This window comes from Mytilus edulis, chromosome 1 (genome assembly GCF_963676685.1).
Source record: "Mytilus edulis chromosome 1, xbMytEdul2.2, whole genome shotgun sequence".
Classification (NCBI taxonomy): domain Eukaryota; kingdom Metazoa; phylum Mollusca; class Bivalvia; order Mytilida; family Mytilidae; genus Mytilus; species Mytilus edulis.
Window position 1 is genome coordinate 108,717,549 of NC_092344.1, and position 23,761 is coordinate 108,741,309.

At 32.1% G+C, this 23,761-nt stretch overlaps 1 protein-coding gene across 4 annotated transcripts in view; it reads right to left on the bottom strand.

Annotated features, from left to right (window-relative positions):
- Positions 1–18,420, bottom strand: part of LOC139517422 (endoplasmic reticulum metallopeptidase 1-like) — a 39,268-nt gene extending 20,848 nt beyond the window's left edge. For 3 of the 4 annotated variants that reach the window (XR_011663142.1, XR_011663141.1, XM_071308426.1), the window contains exons 1-10: positions 17,418–18,420; positions 14,379–14,506; positions 13,122–13,227; positions 12,502–12,648; positions 9,887–9,979; positions 9,375–9,596; positions 8,887–9,113; positions 8,091–8,274; positions 7,550–7,740; positions 5,744–5,899 (exon numbers count right to left, since the gene is read on the bottom strand). Coding sequence is in view for 2 of the 4 variants with exons in the window: in XM_071308426.1 (XP_071164527.1) it covers positions 5,744–5,899; positions 7,550–7,740; positions 8,091–8,274; positions 8,887–9,113; positions 9,375–9,596; positions 9,887–9,979; positions 12,502–12,648; positions 13,122–13,227; positions 14,379–14,506; positions 17,418–18,015 (2,052 nt within the window). In the remaining 2 variants the exon portion in view is untranslated. The remainder of the gene's footprint in view (positions 1–5,743; positions 5,900–7,549; positions 7,741–8,090; positions 8,275–8,886; positions 9,114–9,374; positions 9,597–9,886; positions 9,980–12,501; positions 12,649–13,121; positions 13,228–14,378; positions 14,507–17,417) is intronic. The other variant, XM_071308435.1, reaches the window with a different exon arrangement.
- Between the last annotated feature and the right edge of the window lie 5,341 nt (positions 18,421–23,761).

A 23,761-nucleotide genomic window follows, 5' to 3' on the forward strand; every position in this document is an offset into this window, starting at 1 on the left:
TAAATGTCCATTCCTGAATCCATGTATTGTATACAATTGCTGGAAATACTTCGGACAACACTTAAATGTTTCATAGGCAAAAACATCTTCTGCCCCGCATACAAAGAAATTTCAAGTTAGCTTCACAACAGAGAATAACAATGCCACTTTCAATATCATTTACTAAAACAAACTCTTCTTCTTTATTTATGATCACTCTACCTCACTTAAAATTTTGAAATTCTACTGAACTTTTTGGTTGGGCAGGGTACAGTTATCTTCTCTCTCTGTACATAGACCATGTAGACTGTCTTATGCACTTCAAGTCATTTTTCTGTAGATGTTCCTCTTGATGATGGAATAGCTCCGAACATATGATCTTAGCTGGTCTTTCGGATATATTTTCTTTAGCTTTTCTTTTAAATTAACAAGAGTGTTAAAGCAGCTGTGATGTTCTTCTCACATCTATTTAATTTAGATCTAATATAAATATCTTTCCATCAACATTGATAACCAAATTTTGGAAAAGACCTCTTAGGCATACATGTATTTGTTTTTTTATATTATGTTAATAGGCCTAAATATAAAGCTTCACTTAAACTATCACATAAACTTAAAGTGATCCTAGGAAAGGAGGCCAAGGTCATATCAACAAAAGGAGAAATACATGTACTTAGACAATATACGTATAGTGTCTTGAAATATGAAATTTATTTGTATGAGGCTTAGAAACGGGGGGAAATGCGAGGTTCTACTGAGCATTTTCCCGTTTCGTGCAGAATACAAATAAATTTCATATTTCAAGACACTATATGTATATTGTTTTTATACTGAAATAGATAAACAATAAAAAAAAAAAATTAAAATATGTAACAAATATTTTTTTTAAAAAGTGTTTGGAATATCCCTCTTGGGGTATTATTTTGGGGTATTTCCCTATGAGTGTAGTCCAGGTGGTAAGACATTGACATTTTAAGGAACTAGTAAGGGAAAATGAACTTAATTAATAACATTTAATAAACATGGTATATAAATTACCTATTTGAAGACATAACAAGTTTAAATTCATAAAAGTTTACCATTGTTATTACACGTTGTTATGGTTGTGACGTGACGTTGTTGATGAAATACAGTAGTTCCAGTAAGTAGGCGGGGCTTATAGGTTAGTTGAGGTCATTGACGTATAAAGCTAATGTTTATACGTGTAGCTTTATCTGTATAGTAAAATAGCTGATTGCAGTATAATATTGCTTATAGTATCTAAAAACAGACTTAACATATTTCTTAAAGTTATAGAAAAACAGACCATAACACAAAAACTTAACACTGAGCAATGAACCGTGAAAATTAGGTCAAGGTAAAATAAAACTTGCAAGACTTACATGTACATCATAAAATATTTCCATACACCAAATATAATTGACCTATTCTATACAGTATAAGAAACACAGACCAAAACACAAAAACTTAACTATAACCACTGAACCATGAAAATGAGATCAAGGTCAGATGACACCTGCCAGTTGGACATGTACACCTTACAATCCTTCCATACACCAAATATACTAGACCTTTTGCTTTTAGTATCTGAGATATGGACTTGACCACCAAAACTTAACCTTGTATGTACCTCATGATTTGCAAGAAATTATCCTTTTCATGAAAAAAATCAACAGGCACTTTATTTGGCTCTATTACAATGTACTGTAGTAGGACATGTATTATCATGTACTTGAAACAAATAAGGTAAACCCCTTTCACAATAGTTAAAATTATCTTGCCACCCATCAGTTTCAGTAAGACAGTCACCAGCCTTATTAACATGGGGTATAATTATCAACAGAAAATTAATTTTCATTTCCAATTGCATCTAATTCACCTATCCCAATTTGTTGAAGCCTCTGATTGTACCACTGTGCAGTGCCAGCAGCATCAACTTGGTTTTAGGAAAATCCTTCAAACTCTTCATTTGAAGATTCCGACATTTTATGCTTTTCACTTAGACTTTCACTTCACTTCATGTTTTACTACAGTTTTACTACGGGACTGACTAAGGGACCGACTTGTAGCCTAGAAAATTTGGTTGGCTGCACAAAAATTTGGATTTCATAACCTTCAGGTTGTGTGAAATTTATTTGTCGACAAAAACCATAAACTTCCGATTGTCAACAGAGCATAAATAAAAAACATGTCAAGATGAGACAGAAAGAGACAGAATAACGGCTTATCTTTTTATTAAACACTCTTTAAGTACAGATAATTAACTTTTTAAACAGTGATACACAAATGGTTTAAATATTTCGCATGTAAGGTAATGAATTTTCATTTTTAAAAGCATTGATATTGACTGCACATGTCAGACAAAGTTTGAAAAGGGCGGCACATAAACGCTAATCGAAAATACGAAGAAATGACATCATTATGATTTTTTATTTTCAAAATTTATACATAATATCAAAATTTGAAACCTTTTAACATACTACAGTAACATACAGCTTTACTTAAATTGATCTCTTATTAAAACTGGAAGTTGGCAGTGCATTTTCCACGTTCCATGATGCATTCAGGCATCACATGGCCGTCACCAGATGATACTTTCAGGGATCATACAGGGATTACCAGCATGCCTTTATGCATCATATGCCTTGAATGGGGTAACTGAACATATTCATATAATCAAAGAGCTGATAGCTCTGAGGTGGAAGAAGGTGAAAAAAAGGTAACTTGAATTACCATAAAAGCAATTCTACTAACCCAGCCTGCTTTGTTCCATTATCGTTATGACGTGGTTTTTTTTCTTCAAACAAGAATGTATCATAAGTACATGGATTTCCCATCCGTACAATCATTTTCTGTGTTCAGTGGACCGTGAAAATTAGGTAAAATCTTTATTTAGGCAGTTAAATTAGAAAGATCATATCATAAGGAACACATGTGTACTAAGTTTCAACTTGATTGGATTTGAACTTCATCAAAAACTACAACGACCATAAACTTTACCCTGAAGCAGGACGAACGGACAGACCAGAAAACATAATGCCCATAAATGGGACATAAAAATAGTAAGACCTGTTATATACCTGCCAACTTTTGAAAGTTCCCATGGGGGTTTTTAGTGCTCGAGCGACAACAATTTTAAAGGTTACAATTTTTAGCGAAGTATTTTGCACAATCTGGATTGTCTAGAAAAAGTGTCATATTTGTATGATGAGCTTACATGCCTTTTTCTTAAGTCTGTTTGCATGATTCTAATTATTAAATTAGTAGAAATGATGAACATGTAGCTAGCAGACCAGGGTTTATTTTCTTGTGTAAGAATATATGATGCTTGTTGAAATTTCCAATTTTGAATTATGCACAAAGATGGACCTTTTACAGGTTGGGAACAACACTCCAAATTAGGGGTAACCCTCATTGGAAGAACATAACAACACACTGTAAAAAATGAGCACATTTATATTCATATTATTTGATGAAACTTTCCCCAAGAACTATGCATCTATCAAGTATTAAATGGTCAAAACATGTCAGAAGAATTTTGTGATGTTTCTAAACTTTATTCTTCTTTATTAATTTGCCCCCTCATTTAGAAAAATTGTTCCAAATATTATGAATTTTCCCACTTTTGAACGGTTAAAAATCTTTAAATTTTTCTTTACTTTTTGTTTCAACTGTTACAGTAAAATGACCCCTTGTTTTAGGGACAGTCCCTCATTTAAGGGACTACACTCATAATGGGGAGGGGGAGGTGTCCCAACCTGTTTGTTGGTCTTTGTGAAAAAAAGAATAGTAAATTGTGCTTTAAATGATTTAATTGAATACAAAAATAACATATGTTACAACAAGTATTATGTCAATAAGTTAGTGAAAAAACTACTATTCAGTATTATCTTTATGGTAGTACTGCATCATTGAATTTTGTCAATCAGCCATGCTTTTATCCTTAAGCTGTGTAAGAACCCCTTTTGCAGATGAAGATTCACCTGCGGCAGTGCCATATTCACGATTTACAACTAGATGAAAACAACAAAGTTCAAAATCTAGCATGTTAGAATAATCTTCAGAGAAAACGTTTTTGATTGGCTTATTAATTTGATCATGAGAAACACAGAATTTGATTGGCTGAACACGATTTTCTTACCTTGGGAACAAAATAAGGAACAGATGATTTTCACTAAATCATGTTTTAGAGGTTTTATTAACGATACCCTTAATATTAATATTTTTTAATAAATGCAAGGATGTATTATAAAACGTCTTGATAAGAGTAAAGAGAATGAACACAGGGCGAACGTACTATATGGTCGAAAGAACTCAGGACGAACAGACCAAGGGAGAACATGTAAACAGGGCGAGTCGACCCGATACTAAATTCACGCATGCGTACTACAAATATCTACATTAGAAACATCCGGTTTCAAGTAAACAAACAACGTTCATGTAGATGAGATGAAATCCACAGGCACTAGACGTTCTGTCAATAGTATAAAAATATTGGCAATTGGAAGAAAATAGTGTCCATATATAATAGTGCCTGTGTGAAATCTAATAATTTACATAAATAAAAGGGTACATATTTACGATAGTGATTGTATTTTTCAATCCTAATTTACAAATTAAATGATTCAGATGCTTAATCATGTGTAAAAATCGGTGTCAAGAATCGGAAGTTGTTATGAAATTGTAATGCACAGAAACGGATGCGGCATACGGAGGTGGTATATGGTTTTAAAGTCAACACCATAGGTCTTCAGAAGACATGAAGTCTTCTTCCACCAAAAAACAAAGAGAAATAAGACCAGTCAAAAGAAACAACTAATTTATAACAAATCTCTATCATATGATGAATTAAATAATAAACAGCTGCGCCATGAGCGCATGATACGCCCGACGTCTTGTGTGGAAGTTTTATGCAATAATCATAAATAGTTTCTGAGGAAGTTTTAAGAAATAACCATTTATTGTTTTTGAGACACGGCGGGACATGTGAAACATCCCCCCCCCCCCCCCCCCACCCTGTTTTTTTTTTACAAATATCACTAAAATAAAATTTTGAATCAAACCAAAAAGTATACAGATCTTTAAATTAGTATAACAAAGAAGTCTGTACAGTTTCAAACAATAATCATAAATTGTTTTTGAGATACGGCACGACATGTAAAAAAAAACTCCCCCTTTTTTACAAAATACTCAATAACTCAAAAATGAAATTTTGAATCATTACCAAAAAGTATACAGATCTTTAGATTAATATAACAAAGAAGTGTGTAAAGTTTTAAGCAATAATCATAAATCGTTTTTGAGATACGGCGCGACATGTAAAAAAAACCCTCCCCCTTTTTTACAAAATACTCAAAAACTCAAAAATGAAATTTTGAATCATCACCAAAATGTATACAGATATAAAGATTAATATAACTAAGAAGTGTGTAAAGTTTTAAGCAATAATCAAGAAATGTTTTTGAGATACGACACGACATGTGAAAAAAAACACACCCCTGTTTTAGTTACAAAGTGCCATAACTCAAAAAGTTTAAATCTTATTTTCACCAAAAAGTATACAGATCATTTGACCATCATAACAAACAACTATATTAAGTTTCATGAAATTTGGATAAGTCGTTCTCAAGTTACGGTGCAACATGTTTACGCAGGACAGACGGTAAGACAGACGGATGGACACCGGACATTTGTATACCATAATACGTCCCGTCAAAATTTTGACGGGCGTATAAAAACAGGGCTAAGAAAAAATATGTCTTACAAAGAACAGTCCTCTCTGTGATGTTGGACTCTCCACATTACCACTGTAAGGGAATCCAAGACTAGTAAACTGTGTAAGTAGAAGACTACTAACTAGTATCACACTTAATGCAGCAAGAAGTGGCTTCATATTAGAACATAAATATACAAAACCAACCTACAATACAAATAGTCATTTGTTTTAAATTACATTTTTATATATATATATATATATATGTAGGACTCTAAAGTGCGATGGGGACGCTAAAGTACGATGGGGACGCTAAAGTGCGATGGTATACGCTAAAGTGTGATGCCTCCATACGCTAAAGTCTGATCGTTCGCAAAAGTATAGACATCAAACGTATAGTTGGATTATGACGTTAATTAACATTCGTTTATACAAACTAAAAATGAACGCTCCAGAAGATAAATTACAAATATTGATTAAAAACTTTTAAATAAATAAAACCAGTATTCAATAACTTAATTAATCAAAACCTAACTGTGATTTGTCATCTGAAGCGATTGTGTTTGTTTCACACAAGAAAACGGACTTGTATCGTGTAGTCAACCATGTAACTATATTTAGATACAAAATAGTATTAATTTTGCATAAATATCCTGTATCTTGCTTTTATTGGAAGCGAACTAATACATTAAAAGCATTGTTTGTGTTACAGTTTGCTTTGCAGTCCCTGTTGAAATACTGACGCTTTTAAACACCGCTGTTACTCTCACTTAAATTAAAGTTTAAAATATGACATTATTTACCTTCATTATGAGGTTAAACCTCTAAATTTAGATACAATTAAGCCTACCGGTAAATCATAAAGCCTTTCACATCATATGTTATACCTTAGCATACTAGCTTTTGCAAAAATGTTTTTAACATCTATATACTTTAATGTTTTAGCCCTTAAACATTACCCTATTGTTCCATTAGCTTGCTATACCATTGTACTTTAACAAAAAACAACCATCACACTTTAGCGTGAGACACCATCGTTCTTTAGCGTGACCATCACACTTTAGAGTACCATAGCACTTTAGAGTCCTACATATATATGCATGAGTTCGAATCCCGGCAAGGGAAAAACAAAATATTTGTGAAAGCAAATTTACAGATCTAACATTGTTGGGTTGATGTTTAGACGAGTATATGTGTGTGAATGTGTGTAGACTAAGCTTAAATGCACTAAAATTTGAGATGTTTTGAAATAAGACTCTACAAACAAATGCATCATCACAACTCTGATATTTACAATGATTTAATATCATGCCTTACATATGATGAATAATCAGCACTGAACAAATAAGCATAGCACCAATACTTTCTTGAAGACAATTGAATTTAAGTTTCTTTCCTATTGGCTTTAAATACAGGAGTTGGGTATTTCTTTTTTTTTCTTCATTTCAACATGTTTTAGTGTTGTTCCCGGTAGGCTTAGCTCATATTTTTATTAATTTACACTGGATTGTTTTACATTTGTTTTCTATGATTCTTAAATCATTCTATTCTATAAAGAACTAATAAAATATCCTCATTCTTCATTACATAAACATCAAAGAATCCATACAATTTAACTGTTTGAATGGTTTTACAATAGTCATTTGTTTGGAGCCCTTTATAGTTTACTGTTCGATGTGAGCCAAAGCTCTGTGTTAAAGACCGTACTTTGACCAATAATGGTGTTCTTTTCAAAATTGTGACTTGGATGGAGAGTTGTCTCATTGGCATTCAAGCCACATCTTCTTATATCTAATATCTCCTATCAATATACAAAATACAAGTTTTGTTTACAACAATTGTTATACTAGTACTTACTAAATACTGCATACATATTAGAACAGTAAAAGCTGTTAACATTGCTATAAATATATCTGGGTACGAATTGCCTCCTGCCCTTCCTGCTATGGGTATAAACAATGTATAAACAGCTTCTATTGTATGAAGTGTGAATAGCAGTTGGAACAGCTGACCCAGTAAAGTTATAAATACAAATGAAAATGATGGACCTGAAAAAAAAGTTTAATCCAATTAATTAAAATTTTAGATAACAAATTATAACATAATTCATGTAAGGACAAAATGTACGAATTGCAATATGACAAAAAAGTTGTTTCCCCCTAAAATTCTTTCTGAAATAGATGAATTATACAAGATTTCTCTTTGAATTATATTATAAACACTGGATTGTAATATATTTGTACACATTTCTCTTTGAAATCCTGTTTTTTTTTATATACTTTAACCTAAACCTATGACAATAGATGTTTTAATTATCTGAACAAAGTTAAATAATATTTCCAAATGAAGCTTGACCCCAAAAAGATGTTGCAAATTAATATTTACAAATAATACATACCTTGAGTATTATCTATTTTGAAAAAGGGCACAACAACATATCTGGCTAAATATGGTCCTAATATCCATAACATTGGCAAAAAAGCTGATGCAAAGTCCATGCAAGTTAGAAATAATGTTATCAAACTAAATATGATCATTGTTGCATCATGGTACAGAGATTCCACATACCAATCTGGTGTAGTCTGCAATAGATATACCATAATTACAAGGTTAACATACTTAGCAAAACATGATACAAGTGATGTCACAAACAAAACATAGGATGAAACAATTGGTTTACAAATTATGACTTGGATGGAGAGTTGTCGCATTGGCACTCGTACCACATCTTCTTATATTTATTAAAAAATATCTATCATGTTTATAGAACAAACCATTAGGTATTTACTTTAATTATGATGAAGTTTATAAAGGTAAATTTCACCTTGAAAATATGTAAGTGCAGATTACTAAAAATTGGCACATAAAAGTAGTTTATTCACCCCAAAATCTGTATGTCTATTCTAATATAAAAATAAGGAGATGTGGTATGATTGCCAATGAGACAACTATCCACCAAAGTTAAATGCAATTAAAGGAATCGGTACATCCTTCAATATTAAATAAAAACAAATATCGTATAGTCAGCTAAAAAATGACCCTACATGAAAATGTGAAACACTTACCTGCAAGTCAGTTTTGAGCTCCTCCATATTTTATTAGATTTTATAAAATGATACTTACTGTAATCTTATTATGTACTTTGTTTTTGGGTTTGTAGTTTAAGACTGTGATTATTCAAGAACCCTTTTTACCTTATAAATTGTATGTTTCAGCAGATAATGGAAGGCTAAGATGATAGTAATTGACATGATACCATACACAGGTATGATATTGTATGGCCTTGAGAACCAAAACATAGGTTGTCCCAGTAAGTCAACTGTAACACCAACAATGGCTGCCACCCCAGACAACAATATCCAACATGATAATGACAGAACTAAGGCTTGTAGTAAGGTTTTGTCTGTGGATACATCTTGATCTGTAATGTATAATCACTAATATAACCTTCTCTTTAAAGACCAAATGACACAGTATTTTCTGTTTACTGGAAGGTAAACATATGATATTAGACAAGAAAGGGATTTTTATTTTTGTGATATTGAGAAAAATCCAGTTTAATTCATATAAAAAAATCAAAATGCAAGTTTTAATTATTGTGATTATAACCCTGTCACATTTTTTGCAATAATAAAAACATCGCAATAATTTCTGAATTTCAGTACTGATTTGTAAAACTCACAACTTAAGATCCTTTTAGTCTTAATCTTGTATTTCAACAGTAGAGTCACTGTTACAATCACAAGAAGACCACAGTTAAATACAGCTCCTATTCTACTAGGATAATGAATCATGAAGAGTCCCAAAAAATCAAAGAACACCATAGTTCCATGCTTATCTGCACCAGGGTCCTCAAGTTTCTCACTGGAACACAGGTGTTTTATCACACTCAACAAATTGTCTCCTACAATAACAAATAGAGAACATTTAGATAAATGTATATTTTAACGTTCATGATGGATGCTCCTTCTTTTAAATAGTCAGTAAGAATGCTTTTTAAATATGATCAGAAATGACTTATCAAATACAAATGCTTGCAACCTGTCAACTTGTCAATTTGTCTTAATATAATTATCATTCTGTTAAAATAGTTATAATTCACAAGTCAGTATCACTAATATAATTATCATTCTGTTATAGTAATTATAATTCACCAGTCATTATCACTATGAAATATTACTAATAAGTACTCACCAGCTCTCTGAATACTGCCTGATGGAATATACTGTGGTTTATCATGTTGTGTATGATAAATGTAGCCATTAGCAATATAAGCAATATCTAAACCTGAAATATTAATGAAGAATTCTCTACACTACTGGTTGGGATCCAGATAGTCTGTGACCATTAACCATCATTAATTGTGCAATAAAACATAATGCATATATACAGAATGTTTACTTCATATAAAATCAGTTTTGTTGGATTTGGTTCTGACAGGAAAATGAGGAGTATAATATTGTTGCTAATGGATTGTAGGAAGGTAACTAGATGTTTCCAAACAGAGCAATATTTAATACCCCGTTCACACTATGTCTTTTTAAACCGAGTTCGACTCGAATTAGTTAATACGGGTTAAATTTAGGTAGTGTGAACGCCTTATCTCATTTGAGGTGGAGTTAATGTGGGGCAAACCCCAATTAACTACCTCACTTCTAAGTGTGAATGCAAAGTGAACTTAATGTGAGGTTGTTGCTATAGTGACATATATGATGTTTGCTTAAATGTGACGTCAAATATTGAATGAGTTTTAGTAAATTTAGTAAAAAATGACTATAAAGGGCAATAACTCCTTAAGGGGTCAACTGACCATGTTGGTCATGTTGACTTATTTGTAGATCTTACTTTGCTGAACATTATTGCTATTTACAGTTTATCTCTGTCTATAAATATTCAAGATAACAACCAAAAACAGCAAAATTTCCTTAAAATTACCAATTCAGGAGCAGCAACCAAACAACCAGTTGTCCGATTCATCTGAAAATTTCAAGGCAGATAGTTCTTGACTTGATAAACAATTTTACCCTTGTCAGATTTGCTTTAAATGCTTTGGTTTCAGAGTTATAAGCCAAAATCTACATTTTACCCCTTTGTTCTATTTTTAGCCATGGCGGCTGTCTTGGTTGGTTTGCTGGGTCACTGGACACATTTTTTGAACTAGATACCCCCATGATGATTGTGGCCAAATTTGGTTAAATTTGCCCAGTAGTTTTGGAGGAGAAGATTTTTGTAAAAGTTAACGACGACGATGGACGACGACGAAGGACACCAAGTGATGAGAAAAGCTCACTTGGCCCTTTGGGCCAGGGGAGCTAAAAAAAAAGGGAAAGCGGTTGTTTGTGATTGAACTCCTCAAAAGCGAGTGTGAACTGGGGTAATTAATTTCAGGATAGTTAACCCAGCTTAGCCCCCAGTGCAGATTTTATAGTGTGAAGTTTAAGTTTAAATTATAAATAAGTTTTATTAAAAGGGGTTTGTGAATTTCATAATCAAAACTAATACTCCACTACGTCATATCATACAAATAGTACCAGGGTTTCCCCATGGTCAATTATTTTTTTCGCCACCTCTTTCGCCAAAACAATATATTTTTCGCCACTTTATTATTTTTTTCGCCAAGTAACATAACTATATTTTTCGTTTAAAATTTACCTTTTTTTCTACCCACCCGCGCCCCTCCCTTAAATAAGATGACTTTGCTCCATTGTGTCTATGATTATACCCTCAAACTTATTTTATTTTAAATGAATTTGGATAGATTTCTTCATAACGACAGTTTTCTTTTCTTGACCATCGTAAATGAAAAAGTTGAGACGTAAAACTATGCTTGAAACACGCGTGTCACTCAAACGACTTTAAAGTAGTCTCCCTAATCAATTACCTATATTAAAACCAAATGATAATTAAAGTTTTAAATCGGAGACTTTTCTTGCTTTTGAACATTTTTCGTCACAACAACAGCTTTCTTTTCTTAACTTTCTTTAAAAGGAGAGGAGACGTCAAAAGTTTGCTTCAAACACGTGCGTCGCAAGGTGGTAAATAAATTCTGTATGTGACATTTAGCGGAAGCCATTTAACCATATCATTTTGTCAAACAATTCAATCAACACCCTTATTAATTAGTCCTTTGTTGTCGATAGCTTTTAAATGCAATCAGCTGATTATTGATTTTCTGTCAAAATCTTAATGAGGTCAAGGTGAATTCCGAGTATTGTCTGATCGGGTAAAGTCCGAGAAACTCGACAAAAAATTAAAGTAAATTAACAAGATGGAGGAAAATAAATCGTTTTATATATTTCTTTCGCCAAATTCTTTCGCAAATGATGAATTTTTATCGCCACAATTATTATTTTTTCGCAAATTGCGAAAATGGCGACCGCCAGCGGAAACCCTGAGTACCCTCCTGATTTTCAGTGAAATTAACTCATGATTGAGATATGTATAGCGTGAAGGAAATCACACATTTACCTTTCATTTTGTTACTAAACAATGAATCTATATAATAGATAAATTGTGATATTTCAGATCAAGTAAAAATTTCTGGCATTTAGCTGACAGATTCATAAGTGATGGTAATTGGTCATTGTAGCCTTGAAACATCAAGCAAAAATGGTATATATTTACAAAACTCTTGGTTAACTTTTTTTATCAAGGCTGTTTTACTACTCAATGCATTTTTTTCATATTTTGTACAATTGTAAGTCATTTAATATGTATTTGGAGCCTTTTATAGCTGACTAGGCAATATGGCTTTTTCTCATTGTTGAAGGTTTTAAGTTGACCTACAGATCATAAACATTATATATTACCAGGAAGATTTCCAAAGTCTCTAAATATTCTATAATCTGTATCAGAAGGAATGACACCACTCTGGAACAGCTCTTGACCAAGTATGGAACCATAAGGATATAATGCTGACTCAGCATATGCCTTGACTAACCATGGATGTTCTGGCCCTAGAAAATAAACATCAACTAGTTAAAGTATTACTATGGTTGTGGTGACATAAATAAGATATTAAAATAATTTTTATTTCCAGTGCTTCCAATAATCTATTTGTTGTTGTTTACATGGTTTAGTTTGTTTTTCATTCATTAAATTTGTCATTATAAATAATCAATATATACCCCAAAATGACACCAATAATTCTAAATCACTTTTTCTAAATATCTTATTCTTTACATTTATTGATGGCACCCAAGGAAATGATTTTGAAATCAGTATCCACTTACGAACTTGAGTAATAGAATTAAAGAATCTGTGTCTCATTTGTATATTTTGTTTGAACCTCCACCAAAAGATGTGACTTCCAAGAGTCTATCTTAGGTGACAAGTGTACTAACAAGAGGCACACCTGTGCAAGTATCTCTCACAAGGTGAAAAAAAGTCACCAGTTTGCTGCTAAGAATCTTTACCCCATTAAACCTACCAGTCTGGAAGACTGTTTCCCAACCTCCAGCTCCTGCTGAATCTAAGTTTATAAAGGCTTTGATGGATGGAACCCATGGATGCTGTGTTATAAAACCATGACTTGCCTAAAATTATAGTATCTTAAGATTAACTTGAAACCAAATATTGCAAATACTTCTAATAAAATAACTGTAAGCTTCAATTATAACTGAACATTTTATTTAACTTTTTAACTTTGTATTGACTCTGACAATAGATGTTCTGAATATCTTTCTCTATTACAATTTTTTTTTTCTCTGTACAAAGTCTGTGTCTGTCATCTTATTATGATATGGGTTTTTTTCAATGTAACCCTATTATAATTGACAAAAATCAATTCACCACATTACAGTTTTGCAAAGGTATCAATTATAAATGTGCCACTCTCTTTTTTAATCTGATAGTATAAACCATTAATTGTGGCAATAAATGGAATCAAATTGAGCAACATTTGTATATTTTTCTACCTATATTATACATGAAACATGTACTATGATTAACCTATCGAATTTAGATTTAACTGAACACTCATCAAAATTAAGAAATCTCATCAGATGATCAGAGACATATAAGTATATCTGACCAATAAATAAAATTGTCCAGGCCACAACATAAATTAAAATCTGAAGTGCTGACTCAGAAACTGTGAGAAGTCTACATGACTCGGAAAAAGAAAACTTTGCTTTAAAAAAGTGCCAGTCAGAGAAGTATATGAAAGCAGAAAGGAATATTTTATAGTTACAAATTCCAGCCAAAGGTTTAATTTTGAACAGAAACATATTATAGTTTAAACTTAGTATATATATGAGTGAACATTATCATTCAGCACATTTGTTTGTATCAAAATGACTTTTAACTTTGACCGTCCATAAACTGCCAACCCAGATTTCAAAGAAGATTTAATCTTCACTTCAACATTGCATTCCACAATTGTATGCAGTTAACATGAACATGTACATAAATTTAAGCATAAAAATTTACAATTAACTTCTTCTTTACCCAGCAGTTCTTAAAAGATTGTTATACCATACCATACATATTTATCACCAATGCACATGATGCAGTCGATATGTATTTACGTGCATGGGAGATGAAAGATTGGATTTGTACCAAATGCACTGCTTATTTACAAGGCTAAATCATGCGTGTCATGTACTGTATCAAACTTATCCCTTCCAAAGACAGAATTAAAGCAATGAATGTTAATAGCTTAAATGAATTGTTTCTACGTTCAAACCTGCAAAATATTTTCTTCTGCTCCATTAAATAAGAATATAATGTTGTGTTTGAGAGGTTCTTTTGATATATACAAAACTCTCAGCAGTTCTAACATAACAGCACAGCTAGCAATATTGTCTCCAGCTCCTGAAAAAAATATATTTCACAAGTTTAATCACAAAAAAACATGAACAATAATTTATTCATGTTATAAAAGTTATCGAAAATATTGCTTAAGGTATTGTAAAATATGTTTTCTAATATGACGTGCTGCTTTTGCTTTGTACAATGTTGTAAACAACAGTGTAATAAATTTCATGTTATATCTATAATTAGAGCAGACTCACAAATGTACATATTTATATGGCTGTTGCAGTTTAAAACATTATGTCTTAAGAATGAAATCTCTCAAGTTGATTTCTTTACATGTACACATCAAACCTGGATAATATTTATTTAAAATTAAGTTTCATAGGTACATGTAGGTGTAGGTGTAGTTTCATTATCTATTCTATTGCAGTAATCACCTGTTAAGTGTGGATTTGACAGTATTGGACTGATTGGTTGATGGATGGATACTTGGTGTACAGTGGCAAATATATCATACACAAGCAAGTAAATGATATGTTGATGTTATAAGTATGAAAATATTAAATTGGTTTTCTTTTGATCATATTGATCATTTGATGGCCAGTTACATTAATGGGCTTATTAAAGCAGTATATCTACTATATCAGCTACATAATGTTTTGAATCTAAATCTTTAATTTATTACAAAACAATAACATGTCAAAGAATTGGTATTGCTTTTAATATTTGGAAGAAATTGATTGATAAATTAAATGAAAATCAAGATTATTACATTCTATAAAAAAAATTGCAGTATCTAGCAATGACATTTTCTTACACATTAAAATTATTAACAATTAAAGTATAAAAAGAAATCCAATTCAAAGTAACTAATGCATACAAATTTTAAAAAAAATACATAATACATGTGTGAGTGGTTCAAAGAAACAACAAATGATTTAAAACTACATGTACAATGGTATTGAATGTAATTCACAAATAATTCATGTCAACTACATCATCAACTTGCAATGACACATAATGCTTTTAAAATCATTAACATGTTTAAACTTTTTTGATGATAATTTTATTGTGAAACTATATTGATATGTACATAGCATATGTAAAGTGTCTCATAAGTCAAATTTTTGACTGGGTATTGATTGTTTTATTGAATACTGTGATATGTAAATATTTTGTCAATCAATATGTGACACTATAATATTTTTTTATTCTTTTTTTATTTATTATAATAAATAATGGCATGCCAAAAAAGCAATACAATGCATTACATATAATTAATGTGTAATTAATATAAAAAAAGAAGATGTGGTATGATTGCCAATATTAATGAGACAACTATCCACAAAAGACCAAAATGACACAGACATCTAACAACTATAGTATAGGTCACCGTACATCCTTCAACAATGAGCAAAGCCCATACCGCATAGTCAGCTATAATAGGCCCCGATAAGACAATGTAAAACAATTCAAACGAGAAAACTAACGGCCTTATTTATGTAAAAAAAATGAATGAAAAACAAATATGTAACATATAAACAAACGACAACCACTGAATTACAGGCTCCTGACTTGGGACAGGCACATACATAAATAATGTGGCGGGGTTAAACATGTTAGCGGGATCCCAACCCTCCCCCTAACCTGGGACAGTGGTATAACAGTACAACATAAGAACGAACTATAAAAATCAGTTGAAAAAGGCTTAATTCATCAGATGGACAAAAATACAAGTAGACGTGGCCGGGTACTTATACATCCCGACACAAAAAGACGCAATGAACAGATCTGAGAGTACTCGCAGTATTCTGACAGCTAGTTCAAAGCCACTAACAACTAATAAAAAAATCATGCATCTAAGACTAAACTATCAATTCGTACACTTCCAACATCCAATGGATTTAGTGTAACGACGTCATAAACAGCCAGAGAAAAACATGACCTTGTGCAATGCCAAGTTACAGGTATCGACAGATTGTAGATCCATGAATATGTATATGTATATAACATACTACATGTAGTAATATTTAGTTAGCTTTTAATTTACTGATAACAAAATCAATATTTAAACCAATAAAAACAATATTTAATAATACCCATGATACCTGTACATGTAATTACATTTGTAATTAGAATTTGAAAATAATTTAAAGTACAGTAATTTATGTGTAATTAAGTGTATTTTTAATTACATGTAATTTATTACATTGGTTACAATGAATTACATTAATTTCACATGTGAAATAAACTTTGTTATTTCACTTCTCTGACTTCATACAACAATAAGCGTTGTCACGACGTCGGATCAAAACGAATTGTGAATGCTTCAAAAACGATATAGTTCCTTACATTTTCTACTTCAATCTCAGAAAAAAAGCCATTTACCAATGTAATTAAAAGTATAACTAATCAAAGAATTCAAATATCGAAAAATATTCAACTCGTGACCGAACAACACTGATAATTAACTCATGCGTTACGCGAATTCGTGATTTAATGTGTTGTTCGGTCACTCGTTGAATATTTTTCTCTATTTGAATTCTTTGATTAGTTAAACTATAATTACATGTAATTAAAAATATACTTAATTACACATTAATTACTGTACTTTAAATTATTTTCAAATCCTAATTACAAATGTATTACTCAATTCATTTCACTTGACTGGGCGGAGTTTATCCAGTTCGCTCATAGTAAACCAGTCCATCTATAGACAGGTGTTTTAGGATACATTCATCAATGCATTAACCAGTAATTCTTTTGTAAATTCCTTTGAGGTCACTGATAGGTGATTAGAAATCAGTAATAACTGTTATGGCAATCATCTTAATCACACACATTTTCAAATCGACTGTCCTCATGCAAATTAAAACGTAAGCTCCGCCCGATCAGTTGAAATAACATTGGTAATAATTACAGGTAACAGTTTTGATTACCCCAGGTCTGGTTATTACTGTAATATTACCTGGGCTGTCAACCACTGAATCAAAATGACAGTTAATGAGAAGGCTTGACTTGGATGTATTTGGTGGTTCAAGCAATACCACTACATTCTGAAGATTTTCATACACAGAATAATAGTTTGTCTGTACAAAATTCTTCAAAAGGAACGATCCACTGACTTTTTGAATGTCAATTGTCAAAGAATTCACTGGTGAATGTTCTTGATTTGATTCTCTTATAATATCTATTTGATTAACAATATATTGTACAGTTTGAACCTCATTTGCATTGCTTCCAGCAGGCTTAGGTCCAAAGCTACACAGTTCCAGCAAATGTTTACGTGCTTCATCTTCAAAAAATTGACCCTTCTCTGCATAGATTGCTGAGTATTTAGGCTCTGGATATTTGTTATATTTCACTTCATGCAGAAACACAAAGGTGACTGTATATAATATGACCACTGTTGGCCAAATCAAAAGTGCACTTATCTGTTTTTTGTTACGTGATTTGGTGCTTTCAACACTAGAATTTCTCCCTGATGTATCAACGAAAATATTATTAATGTTAGTGTTCCCTTTTCTTGAATGAGCTTTGGAATCGTTGTCCGTGGAGGCTGTCATATTAAAACAGATTAAGGAAGTAAAATGCTAAAACAGAGAAAATGCTTTTCAGATAAACTATAAATATTCAATAACCATTGTGTATATACATATATATTAATTATTAACGTGTCTTACATTTTCAATATTTTATTAGTATCATTAAACGTTTGAGTTTGAATTGTTAATAGTATATTTTTTTTAAAGAAATAAAAATAATTGATCGGATCAAAAGCCATAATTTTGATTTCTCAAGGCTACAAGCGGCATTCAGCAAGGCGTTTTGCAAGGAAGATTATTGTGAAAAGCCATTTCCCTGATAAATAGAGACGGGTCTAGATATCTCATCTGCGACGGCACCTGCTAATTTTGCATCGTTGACCTGTCAAATTTGCCCCTTTGTAAAACAACTAAAGTTGCTTCCCTTAGGGGTTACACTAAAGACCTGAAAATGGACCTGAAAATATACGACTTAAATTATTCAAATTGCAATAACTTTTTTATTATTGGATGGAATTTCTTTAAGTTGGAATTTTATTAATTGTAAATATCCATATTTCGTTAAAATTTAAATGTTTCAAATTAAAAACAAACTAATTCTAACTTCAATAACTTTTTTAATATTCAGTGGTTATCTTTCAACTTTTGATTTTGTGAAACCAAAAGTTCAGTTTAATGATAAAATTAAAAAATAATAATATGAAAAATATCATTTGGGTGTCATAACTCGGACCTGAACGGAAAATTAAATAACATAAATTTGCTTGAAAAGACCGCGGTCAGATTTATTCAAGTTCTTTAACTGTTTTCAAACAATCTCCTTGAAATATGAATTTTGTTATAGGAAAGGTATAATATATTGATCATTGAAATGAATTTTATCGAAAATGGTTGTGATTCAAAATTCGGGCCTTGTCGGGGAATGGATCGTAGGGGTACCGTAGATTTATTTAAACTCACGTACACAATATTGTTGTTTCTATCTGTTTTTATTTTAGACAAAAATCGATTGAAGAGAACGAATGACTATATATATTTATACATGTATATATACGAATACAAAATACCTCGTTGATGATGTCAAAGATTACCCGTTGAAATTATTCAAACTAATTCAACTTGCTTAAACTGCATTAATATATATTAAACCAGGTCTTAAACTTAAAATGAAAATAATAGTATTGCTTCCCCATAAATCATGTGATCACATGCACGTGTGCCGGTTGCAATTCACACCTTGTATTGATATTAGGTGAGAATTGGATCATTAGTCTAAATAAACATTTCACTTTAATCTTTTAATTGGATTATCACTATATATTGTTACACGAACTATCATATTATAGTATCTTCCGTCAATAAAAATTACAAAGAAGATGGGGTGTGATCCCAGTGAGACAGATCTCCACAAGAGACCAAATGACATCGAACATGAAAAGCTAACGATCATATTTTCGTCTATGTTTATTATTATCGTTTAAAAAAATATTAGCGGAATTTTGGCTCAATGAGATAATAAGTAAAAAGTGTAAATCATCCAACTCGGATCCTGTGGAGTATAGCAAATGTTTAATTATATACTCAGTAAAAAAATATCACTGTTGAGCCAGAAAAGAGTGGAATAAGAAAAATTCGTAATGGTTCCGCGGAACCTAGTGTCTCACCTACTTTTGCTGTTAGTCGCAGGCTCAACAAAAATGGCGGGGGGGGGGGGGATTATTTACCATCAACAAAGACCATTTCGTATCATTGACAACAACAAAATTTGCGATTTAATATTGACGCTGTACATTTCTGTTACTGATTTGTCAACAAATTTAAAGTTAAGCCAAAATAATTTGGACCAAGATGACTTTCATTGACATTTACTTGATGGTAAGATATGGCATTGGTATCCTCATCTCAACCACTAGCCGAGAGAAGGGCTAAATGCAAAGCAGTATGATGTACAGAATAGTACATGGCCTCGTAGCAATACCAACGCTGGAGCTACAAATACATCATCGGTAGCTAGAGGACGTACACACAGCACGATTTCTCGTACCGTTTGCCAGAACTTCAACATACAGGCATTCCTTCTACCGACAATTTTCCTGTAAAATTATGTTGGCGTTCCAGGAATAGGTGTAAGTAGTTATCACAACAAAAGTGCATGCTTATCAAAACAAGCATACTAATTAAACAGATAGGTAAATCTAGTTCATGTTTGTCAAGTTTTTGAAAATATTTGTTTGCTGTTACTGCTTGAACAAATATGGATTCTCATAAAATGAAACTAGAAAAGTGTTGCATCACAAAGTCAACATGTGCATATTGTCAGAAATTTCAGTTTGCACAAATTCTACAATAGACACTGACTCTTTGGACTTTGGTGGTTTTTTTTTAAATATTTTTATAGTTGTTTGTGCTGTATATCCTCCCATATTACTTGATGGAATTTCTTGAAACTTTATATCTCGTGTAAGTTTACTATGTTTTATTTTGTTCAGTTGTTCAGGATATTTTTCTTGGTTCTCCTTCTTCCTTCTTCCTTATAGTACAGGCCTTCCATCACAGGCACTTGTCTCAGAATTTTTTTCCATATATATAGACAATAACTGTTTATTGTCTTTAAATATCAGCTGTATATGCACAAGGCTATGAAACAAGGTGTATGCGAGCTTTTAGCGAGCTACTACACCTGTTTCCAGCCTAGTACAAATACAGCTGATATTTAAAGACACTAAACAGTTATTGTCTTTATCCTGCAATTAGTTCTGTATATTGTTTGTGTTTTGAAAGAGACAAAAACTAACATATTTAGCATTTATCAAAGTTTCGATTTGTAATCCCTTGAGGCCCGCGTAGTAATATCAAAATCACATATTACGCTAAAGACGGGTTCGCAAAAAGGAATCTCGAATGGTGAACAATAATACATCGCTCAAGGTGAATAATTATCTATTTTAACATAACAGTAAAAACAAATATTAAAACATTGTCAAATTTGAAACAGAAGTGTACGAGTTGTCCTACGCTTCAGACTTGACATTCACTAAACATGCATGCTGAAATTGACATTGGTTGATTTTGTAACACTGTGGCGTAATCAATTCCATCTAAGATTTGATGGTCAGTTCTTAATCAGTCTAATGATCTTTCATCTTGTTTAATGTGACACTTTATACGATACATTAGTTGCACAGTTGAACTGCAATAGCATTTACAAGTTTATCCAAACTAGAGGCTCTAAAGAGCCTGTGTCGCTCACCTTGGTCTATGTGCATATTAAACAAAGGACACAAATGGATTCATGACAAAAGTGTATTTTGGTGATGGTGATGTGTTTGAAGTTCTTACTTTACTGAACATTCTTGCTTCTTACAATTATATCTATAATGAACTTTGCCAATTAGTAACAGAGAAAAATATTTGGTAAAAATTTACATAAATTTACCAAATTAATGAAAATTGTTAAAAATTGACTATAAAGGGCAATAACTCCTTAAGGGGTCAATTGACCATTTAGGTCATGTGGACTTATTTGTAGATCTTACTTTGATGAACATTATCGCTGTTTACAGTTTATCGCTATCTATAATAGTATTCAAGATAATAACCAAAAACAGCAAAATTTCTTTAAAAATTACCAATTGGAGGGCAGCAACCCAACAACCGGTTGTCCAATTCATTTGAATATTTCAGGGCAGATATATATTGACTTGATTAACAATTTAACTCCTTGTCAGATTTCCTCTAAATGATTTGGTTTCAGAGTTATAAGCAAAAAACTACATTTTACCCCTGTTCTATTTTTAGCCGTGGTGGCCATCTTGGTTGGATGGCCAGGTCATCGGACACATTTTTTTAAACAAGGTACCTCAAAGATGATTGTGGCCAAGTTTGAATTAATTTGGCCCAGTAGTTTCAGAGGAGAAGATTTTTGTAAAAGATAACTAAGATTTACGAAAAATGGTTAAAAATTGACTATAAAGGGCAATTAATAACTCCAAAAGGGGTCAACTGACCATTACGGTCATGTTGACTTATTTGTAAATCTTACTTTGATGAACATTATTGCTGTTTACAGTTTATCTCTATCTATAATAATATTCAAGATAATAACCAAAAACAGCAAAATTTCCTTAAAATTACCAATTCAGGGGCAGCAACCCAACAACAGGTTGTCCGATTCATCTGAAAATTTCAGGGCAGATAGAACTTGACCTGATAAACATTTGTACTTCTGTCAGATTTCCTCTAAATGTTTTGGTTTTTGAGTTATAAGCCAAAAACTGCATGTTACTCCTATGTTCTATTTTTAGCCGTGGTGGCCATCTTGGTTGGTTGACCGGGTCACGCCACACATTTTTTAAACTAGATACCCAAAAGATGATTGTGGCCAACTTTGGATTAATTTGGCCCATTAGTTTCAGAGGAGAAGATTTTTGTAAAAGATTACTTAGATTTATGAAAAATGGTTAAAAATTGACTATAAAGGGCAATAACTCCTTAAAAGGTCAACTGACCATTTCCGTCATGTTGACTTATTTGTAAATCTAACTTTGCTGAACATTATTGCTGTTTACAGTTTATCTTTATCTATAATAATATTCAAGATAATAACAAAAAACGGCAAAATTTCCTCAAAATTACCAATTCAGGGTCAGCAACCCAACAACAGGTTGACCGATTCATCTGAAAATTTCAGGGCAGATAGATCTTGACCTGATAAACATTTTTACCCCTCATCAGATTTCCTCTAAATGATTTGATTTTTGAGTTATAAGCCAAAAACTGCATTTTACCCCTATGTTCTATTTTTAGCCGTGGCGGCCATCTTGGTTGGTTGACCGGGTCACGCCACACATTTTTAAACTAGATACCCCAAAGATGATTGTGGCCAAGTTTGGATTAATTTGGCCCAGTAGTTTCAGAGGAGAAGATTTTTGTAAAAGATTACTTAGATTTATGAAAAATGGTTAAAAATTGACTATAAAGGGCCTAAAGGGGTCAACTGACCATTTCGGTCATGTTGACTTATTTGTAAATCTAACTTTGCCTAACATTATTGCTGTTTACAGTTTATCTCTATCTATAATAATATTCAAGATAATAACCAAAAACAGCAAAATTTCCTCAAAATGACCAATTCAGGGGCAGCAACCCAACAACGGGTTGACCGATTCATCTGAAAATTTCAGGGCAGATAGATCTTGACCTGATAAACATATTTACCCCATGTCAGATTTCCTCTAAATGCTTTGGTTTTTGAGTTATAAGCCAAAAACTGCATTTTACCCCTATGTTCTATTTTTAGCTGTGGCGGCCATCTTGGTTGGTTGACCGGGTCACGCCACACATTTTTAAACTAGATACCCCAATGATGATTGTGGCCAAGTTTGGTTCAATTTGGCCCAGTAGTTTCAGAGGAGAAGATTATTGTAAAAGTTAACGACGACGGACGACGGACGACAGACGACGGACGACGGACGACGGACGACGGACGCAAAGTGATGGGAAAAGCTCACTTGGCCCTTCGGACCAGGTGAGATAATAATCTAAGACCATTAATCAATGCCTTTGCTTACATAAATTAAGAACATGTGTTTATAGCTGGATCTTGTGAGAAACTTTATGTATTGGTCAGATATATGAGAGTAGTAGCTTGAAGTACCAAGTTGTATGTACGAACGTTAATTGGAAATTATGATTAAGAATATTTATTATACATGTACTGTTATATAAAGATTATATATATATGATTAAACATGTGAACATTAAATGG